General features: G+C 63.0%; 1 protein-coding gene across 1 annotated transcript; it reads left to right on the plus strand.

Annotated features, from left to right (window-relative positions):
• The first annotated feature begins 11 nt into the window (after positions 1-11).
• Positions 12-6744, plus strand: LOC121087229 (glucagon receptor-like). Its single transcript, XM_040592007.1, has 14 exons — positions 12-115; positions 925-1076; positions 1312-1408; positions 1733-1840; positions 2128-2249; positions 2355-2461; positions 2576-2732; positions 3051-3210; positions 3410-3470; positions 3660-3729; positions 4174-4262; positions 4456-4594; positions 4904-4945; positions 5073-6744. The coding sequence occupies exons 2-14, from the start codon at positions 999-1001 to the stop codon at positions 5142-5144; spliced, it is 1302 nt and encodes a 433-aa protein (XP_040447941.1). The 5' UTR covers positions 12-115; positions 925-998; the 3' UTR covers positions 5145-6744.
• Positions 6745-8046: the final 1302 nt, after the last annotated feature.

An 8046-nucleotide genomic window follows, 5' to 3' on the forward strand; every position in this document is an offset into this window, starting at 1 on the left:
CTCACGTCGCGGAGCCGGGGCTGCCGGTGGTACCGGGGCTGCCGGTGGTGCCGAGGCTGCCGGTCGTGCCGGTGGTACCGGCGGTGCCGGGGCTGCGGGGCCGTCGCCGCGCGAGGTAAGCGGGCGGGGGGCGCGGGCGGCAGAGCCCGGGCGGAGCGGGACCGCCGCGGGCACCGAGCGGCCGGGGAGCCCCGGGGGGGCCGGCACCGAGGGGGGCCATGCTGGGACGGGGAGCACGGGTGGGCACAGCCCGGGGCGGGGCATGCTGGGGCCGTCCAACCTGGAGCGATGTGGAGCCCCGGGGGTCCCCGGGTTGAGGCTGTCGGTGCTGGCCGGGGACCCCCGGGGGACTGTGTGGGGCGGGGGGCTGTGCAGGCAGTCTCTGCCGGCAGGAACGGGGCTGGGAGGGGATGGAGCACAGGGGATGGGGGGGGTCCCATCCTGGCTGGTGGGCAGCAGGGCGAGGAGAGGCACAGAGGGTCCCAGGGGAGCCCCCGGAGATCCCTTTGCCTTCCCCTGGGCTTGTCCCTGCGGCCCTGGCCCCTTCCCGGGGCTGAGTGGCAACAGGCCACCCGTGGGGTGCCAGCCGCCTGCCGGGTTCAGCAGCGGGGGCACCGGGGCTGTCACATCGGTTACCGGGATGGCTTTTGCTTTCCTCCCACTTCAGCATCGCGGCCGCCTGGCTTGCCAGCCGCTGGAGTGGGAGCTGGCAAGGCTTGGCCGAGAGGTGTGATCTAGTGCTCCTGCCTGATGCTCCCTGAGGTTTTGGCTCCGGCGGGGCAGTGACGGGGCTGTGGCAGCCCAGGACGTGCTGCGGCTGCCCCTCACACCCTGCTTCTCTGCTGCCTCACCGAGTTCCTCTCCTCATCCGCACGGATGCGGGTGATGGGCAGAGCTGTTCTCAGTCCTCCGCCTCTCACCCAGGATCCGGATCCTCAGCTCAGCCCAAGGCGCATTCCGGTGCTGGGAGCAGTGGCCACGGGCCGGCGAGGGCAGCCATGAGGGACATGCCCAGGTCTGGCTACCAGCGGAGCCTTGTCCATCTCACCTGGATGTGCCTGTTCTCCTCCATGCCAGTAAGGAGCAAGCTGGGGCTGGCCCATGGGGCAGCAGGATTGGCGCTGCTGGGCTTTGACCCACTGAGAACAGGCTCAGTCCGGGCGTCATCGCATGGTGCTGCCCACGCTGAGGGTGCCAGCACGTGGCAGTGTGGTGGGGGGCTGCAGGCAGCCGGCTGGGGGGCTGCCGTGGTGGGGCAGGCAGGCCAGTGGGCAGCCGGCCCCAGGCTCTGACCTGGCTCTGGACTTGCAGCATGGTGGGGCCAGGGTGCTGGAGAAGACCTTCGAGGAGTGGATGCGGTACCGTGATGAGTGCTTGAGGAGGATGGCGAGCGAGCCCTACCCAGCAGGTACGGGGCTGTGCCCTGTCTCAGGGTCAGATGTGGGCACACGTGGATCTAGGCGACAGCCAGGGCTGGGACCAGGTTTTGTCCCTCCTCCAGCATCTTCTGTATCAGTCACCTCCAGAGGGATGACCCAGGGGACTGACAAGTGTCTCCCCGACCCATATGCAATGCCCAGGGCTGGGATGCCCCAGGGGGCTGAGGCTGGTGGGGGGCACCAGGGCCCCATTCAGGGTGATGCTGGCCATGGGCTGAGGTGGTGGGGCTGGACGTGGCTGTGCCACCAGTGTCTGACTGTCGGCTTTCCCCCCTCCTCGCTGCTGTTGGAAGGGCTCTTCTGCAACCGGACCTTTGACATGTACGCCTGCTGGCCCGACGGGAGCCCTGGCACCTCTGTCAACGTCTCCTGCCCCTTCTACCTGCCCTGGTTCGAGAAAGGTGACAATGGCCCTCTGCCACCCTGCAGCTGGGAGCCAGGGCTGAGCCACCCGGGGGGAAAGAGGCTGTTGGGGTTTCCCCTCCCGCCCACTGCCAGGGGGAGTGGGACCCCTGAGCAGACCTGGGGCTAAGGGGACCCATGGGGCATGGAGCAGAGCCAGCTCGTGCCCCGCACACACCTGCCCCAGAGAAGAGGGTCTTTGGGGTTGAGCAGAGTCCAACCCGTTGTGCCGGGAGAGGGGTTTGGGGGAGCCTGCGGGGAACACGCTGGTGCTTTGTGCCCGCAGTGAAGCACGGGCTGGTGAGCCGCCGGTGCGGTGCTGACGGGCAGTGGGTGACAGTGAACGGCAGCCAGCCCTGGCGGGACTACTCACAGTGTGAGGAGGAGATGGAGTCCACTGTCGAGGAGGTGGGATGCCCTGGCCTGGCTGCAGGGCAGGGATGGGCAGGGGCACCCCGGTCACACAGGTGGGTGCTGCTCACCTGGGCTCACCAGTGTGGTGCTTGCCTGCAGGAGGGTGCCCACCAGCTGATGGTGAGCTTCAAGGTGCTCTACACCGTGGGGTACTCGCTGTCACTCCTGACACTCATCTCTGCCCTGCTTGTCCTCACTGTCTTCAGGTAGGAGAGCCATGGGGACACGGTCCTGCCCCTCATTCTTCCCAGCTGGTGATGGCCAAGCTGAGGGGTGTCCCCACCACCCACCCAGACCCCTGACACTTTTGTTCTTGGCAGAAAGCTCCGCTGCACCAGGAACTACATCCATGCCAACCTCTTTGCCTCCTTCGGGCTGCGGGCGACCTCGGTGATGGTGAAGGACGCGCTGTTGGAGAAGCGCTGGGGCATGGAGGTGTTGCAGGTGGCCGACTGGGAGGCTCTGCTGAGCCACGAGGCAAGTGCTGCCCCGTGGGAGGCCCTGCTCGATGGCTGCAATCAGCATGGGGACCCTCGGCTGGGGAGGGGTGCGCAGCTGGGTGCTGATGCCCGTGCAGCCCCAGGCACCCAGTGGACAAGCTCTTGGGGTGCCTGTGCACCTGGTGGGCAAGCTCTTGGGGTGCTTGTGCTGCCCATGCACCCAGTGGACAAGTTCTTGGGGTGCTTGTGCAGCACCATATGCTTGGGGTGCCCGTGCACCCTCTGCTTGAGCTCTCGGGGGGACCCATACCCCCGTGGGCACGCTGCCAGCCACACAGCAGGTCTCCTCTCGCAGGCGGCACTGGGGTGCCGGGCGGCGCAGGTGCTGATGCAGTACTGCATCCTGGCCAACCACTACTGGTTCCTGGTGGAAGCTGTCTACCTCTACAAGCTGCTTATTGGGGCCGTCTTCTCCGAGAAGAATTACTACAGGCTCTACCTCTACCTGGGCTGGGGTAGGGGCCACCCGGGGGTGCGGTGGGGCTGGGAGTGGTACCCGGTGTCGGTGGGTGCCATGGCCTAAACCGGCCCCAGGAGGGTGCGGGATGGGGGCTCTGCTGACCCCGGGTGTCCCCACGGTGTCCCTTGCCCTGGGGCCGGTTTCTCCGCTCAGGCGGGTGCTTGGTTTTACAGGGTTTGCTGTGTGACTTGCAGGGACCCCCGTGGTGTTCGTGGTGCCCTGGATGGCCGCCAAGTACCTGAAGGAGAACGTGGAGTGAGTGGGGAGGGATGAGTGTCCCACTGGGATGCTCAGCTCCACGCTGTGGTTCCGGTTTGGCTGGGGAGCGGGACGGAGACTGCTGTGGGTCCCTGACCCACCTCGCCGGGGCTGGCACGCTCTTGGCCTTATCCTGCACCCCCTGGCACAGCATGATGGTGCTGCTCTCCGTGTCTCCCTGGGCAGGTGCTGGGCACTGAATGAGAACATGGCTTACTGGTGGATCATCCGCATCCCCATCCTGCTCGCCTCCCTGGTAGGGGGACACGCACCAGCCCCACGCCCTTTCAGAGGACTCCTGGTTCTGGGGGGGGGGGGTGGTGGGGTGGGGTGGGCAATGACCCCAGGGCAGCTCCCAGCAGAGCCCAGGAGGGAGGTGTGGGCCTCGGAGACATCACGCTAAATGCACATGGGGTGGTCTTTTTGCAGCAGCAGCTCGCTAACCCCCAGGCTGTGGGGCTCTGTGCAGGGGGGGCTGTGCTGAGCCCCAGGAGAGGGAGCTGGGGGTGGCCCCTGTTGCTTCCTAGCTGGGATTTTGGGATGGCGGGAGGGGGGGAAGGGTGGCTCTGGGGACCCAGCAGTGTTAGGCTGCAGCAGCCTTGGCCGTACAGGGGGGGTGTCATCCCCTGTGGCCCCTAAGGGTGGGGTGAGGGGTGGGCGTGCTGGGCTATGTGTGCCCCTGCACTGTCTCCCCCCGCAGATCAACCTGCTGATCTTCATGCGGATCCTCAAGGTGATCCTGGCCAAGCTCCGTGCCAACCAGAAGGGCTACGCAGACTACAAGCTGCGGTGAGCCGGGAGGGAGGGGGTGCCTGGTTGTGGGCCCTCCCTGTGCCGGGGGTTACGCCACCTCCCCCTGCTCCCCCAGCCTGCATAACATTGAAGAACCACCCTGAGATTAACTAAGAGCTAGTCCCTGCCTGCACCTGTGCCCCAGCCTTTTAGTACCCGCTGCCGGAGGGGTCCCCTTGTACTTTTTCAGGCTGGCCAAAGCCACGCTCACCCTCATCCCCCTCTTTGGGATCCACGAGGTGGTCTTCATCTTTGCCACTGACGAGCAAACCACGGGCATCCTGCGCTACGTCAAGGTGTTCTTCACCCTCTTCCTCAACTCCTTCCAGGTGAGGCGGGAGCACGATGTCCTTGCTCTTGCACCATGGAGCAAGAGTTGTGGGGGGGGGGTCCCTCTGCCAGCTCGCTCTCCCCATGGCACCTCAGCCTGTGGCAGGGCTCAGGGAGGGGACACAGGCTCTCCCACCCCCAGCCCTGCTGTTGGGTGTGTGATGGTGCCTCCTGTGCTCTCTGAGGCAGTGGTGGCAGGGGGACCTTGGCCCCCAAACCGCCCAGAAATGGCCTTGGGGACACTCAGCCCATGCCAACCCATGGAGAGGGGGTGGCAGTGGGGGCTCACTGCCCTGCTCTCCCCCCAGGGCTTCCTGGTGGCCGTGCTGTACTGCTTCGCCAACAAGGAGGTACGTACCTGCCGCAGCTTCTCCTGTCTTGGCTGGTCGCTTTCCCATCCCACCCCTCGCCTGCTGGCTCTGCGGGGGGGGGGGGCACGGCCAGGGGAGAGCCCCCACTCTCTCCCCTCTGTGGCAGGTGAAGTCAGAGATGAAGAAGAAGTGGCAGCTCTGGAAGCTCGACCACCCAGAGCTCTGCTGTGCCCAGTGATGCGGCAGCTGGCTCCGCAGAGCCAGGGAGAGGGGCTGCCGGCCACGGCGGGTGCAGGGGCCCGGCTGGAGGGTGAGGGGCTGGCCGGGAGCCGTGCTGCAGCAGCACCCACGCAGGATGGCCAGGATGGGACCAGTGTCGTGTCTGGGTTGTGATGCACCCAAGAGCGCCGGAGCTGCTGGAGGGGATCCCCCTGCTGCGGGCCGGGGGGGAGGCAGGCACCCTGGGCTCTCACCTGACATCGCTGCCCCTTGGAAGAGCCTCACCCTGCTTGGGGTCGGTGAGCTGTGTGGGGAGACGTGCCTGCTGCCTTCCACGGCTGCCTGAGCTACCTGTACACCATCAGCTACCTCTGCTGGCATCCACCAGACACACGCGTGGAAACCCCCTTCCCATCCGCACCAGCCTGGGCACCTGAGGAAGGGGATCATGGCGAGAGGGAGCCCGGCCATCAGCAGGGGGCAAGCAGCAGGGAACGGGAGATGCTGCTCAGCCAGGCGCTGCTGCCCAGATGAACACACACCTCCTGCTGCACCCTGGGCTGTGCCAGCACAGCTCCGATCCAGGACATTACCTCCTTGCCCTAAGCAAGGACCATCTCACCAACACCCTGAGAGCTCCCAGACATCCATCCCAGCGTCATCCTGCAAAGCTCTTCATAGTGAGGTGCTGCTTCTGCACCTTCTCACCACGTTCTTCAATGGTGCAGAGCCTGGCATTAGTGCCTGCCTCCCTCCTCGCTCTCCAGCTGCAGAAGACACCAAATTTCCTCCTCTCTGCAGCAGCAGATCCTCCAGCCCCTCGCTCGCAGCACCAAGGCAGCAGGCATGCATGTAGCTTCCCACAGTGCTTGAGCACTTACTGTTGTGTTTACCCTACGTGGTAGGGGCAGCACTGCTTCTCCTTCGGCGGCAGGGGAAAACCAAGGAGAGTGAAGGACCTGAGAGCATCAGCTCACTGGGAGCTGAGCCCAACCTCCCTTCTCCCAGGCCCAGCCAGGTCCCTCTTTGCGGCTGGAAGAGCTGCGAACTCTGGGGCAGGAGGCAGGAATCATTTTGGCAGAGGGCTGGGCGTTTCTGGGCCCAGCCGTGGTTCAAGATGTTTGTTTTCTAGTAGGGTGCCAACACATCAGCTGCCCACCCTCACCACGCAGCTGGACGAACCCTAGGAAGCCCAGGAACACCTACGCCTCTGCAAGCGAAGCACCCGAGCCTGCGTGAACACCTCTGTTCACATGTGGCTGGTGCATCTGGCTTACGGCTTCTTTCCCCGTGCTCTCCTGCAAGAGCTGGGAGCAGCAGATACCATAACCCCCTTGCTGTTACCTTCAGCAGCGAGGCAGACGCTGCAGAGCCCACTGTCCCTACGCTGCGATGCTTTACCTTGTGAAAGGGCCACCCAGGAAGCAGAAAGCAGCTCTTACTCTCCACCACATGCAAGTGGACACAGGTGGTTCTCCACCTCCCTCTGCTTACCAGGAGCCTGGCGTAGCTGCAGCATCTCAAGGAGGGTTGCCTTGAGCACGGAAAGACACTGCACCAAGCTCAGCTGCAGCAGGGTTCAAGGCTGGAGTGTCATACAGGAGTTTCCCTGGACTGATGCAACCCCTGTGAGGCCATTTTACACATTAACACTCTTTTCAGATGTAAATAAACATTTATTTTTCAGCAAGCAGAGTACGCTGCTTCGGTCTGCTCTGAGGGAGGCGAACAGCTCTTGGGTACTGAGGTAAATTCATCTAATGTCTACACAAGGGCACTGATTTGCACTGAAGCTCACACCCCCCCAGTTATGGGGGCATTAAACAAGCAGCCAGAGCCCCTGGCTCAAGGTAGCACTGTGTTCGCCTCCCTGGGATTCCATTACAGGTTACGCAATGAGAACAGTAGCCAAATAAAACAATATAATGGGGATAAATAACACAAAGAGTGACACAAATCACACACCAGCTGTGGTACCAGCAGAGCCATCACCTGCAGACCAAGGGAGCAGGTAGCTTCTCCTGGTGAGAAGTTGGGATTGCTGTCTGGATGCTCCTTTGCTCTGTACTGGGTACCACAGGCTCCAGCAACCTAGCGCCCATGGGTGCACTGCCTCGGGAGGAGGAAGCTGGCCCTCTTCTTGAGATCTAAGCTAGCCTCCCTGCTGAGCACTGGCCCCTGGGCTTCCAGGCACTCTGAAATGCTGCTGTGTGCAGAACTGAGCTGAGAACAGACACATAACAGTTCTCAACACCAAGAACCTTGAAGCCCAGCATGAAAGGGGAGCTGTGCCTGGTTCTCTTCTGGCAGGCTCAGAACTGCCTATGGAGACAGAAAGCCCTGGCTGCAGGACACAAGGAATCAAGAGCAGCTCTGCTCCACTCCTATCAGTCCAAACCCCCACTCAGCTTAATTTGTGTTGAGATACACCAAGAGCTTTAGTTTTGACCAGAAAGAGGTTTTCATGTTGCCCTGTTTAGAGCTTTCCGTGATAGCTGCTGCATGGTGGCCTAGGGCCTGCCTGTCTCAGTGCCAGAGCAGAGGTTGGCTGAAGGTTTAGAAGAACAGTCACACCAACAGCTCCCAGCTGCCTCAGCACAGAGCTGGGCACATCAGTACTTCATGCCAAGGGGAAAATATCAGCATGCAACTCAACAGGGCCTCAACTAATTTCTGAATTACTGCAGAGACAACTTCTGCCATGCAGCTGGGACCTTCTGGGGGCAAAAGTGGCAACCCCCAGCTAGGAAAGAAAGAGCCGAGGCCTCAGAAGAGCACAGTTAATTACCTATGCTATTCCTCTGCAACTCCGGCACTGCCAGGTCACATGAATCCCTGCATCACCTACCCAGTTAGTGCTGCAAGGATGTCACCTCCAAGAGGAGCCAGGCAGGGCAGAGAAGCCATGGATCAGACCCCTC

The sequence above is a fragment of the Falco naumanni genome, chromosome 4 (assembly GCF_017639655.2).
Source record: "Falco naumanni isolate bFalNau1 chromosome 4, bFalNau1.pat, whole genome shotgun sequence".
NCBI lineage: Eukaryota > Metazoa > Chordata > Aves > Falconiformes > Falconidae > Falco > Falco naumanni.

Coding starts and splice junctions, on each gene's coding strand:
- LOC121087229 (XM_040592007.1), top strand. CDS start 999: ATGAGGGACATGCCCAGGTCTGGCTACCAGCGGAGCCTTGTCCATCTC. Junction 2,733..3,050: donor AGGCTCTGCTGAGCCACGAG/GCAAGTGCTGCC, acceptor CTCCTCTCGCAG/GCGGCACTGGGGTGCCGGGC. Junction 4,946..5,072: donor ACTGCTTCGCCAACAAGGAG/GTACGTACCTGC, acceptor CCTCTGTGGCAG/GTGAAGTCAGAGATGAAGAA.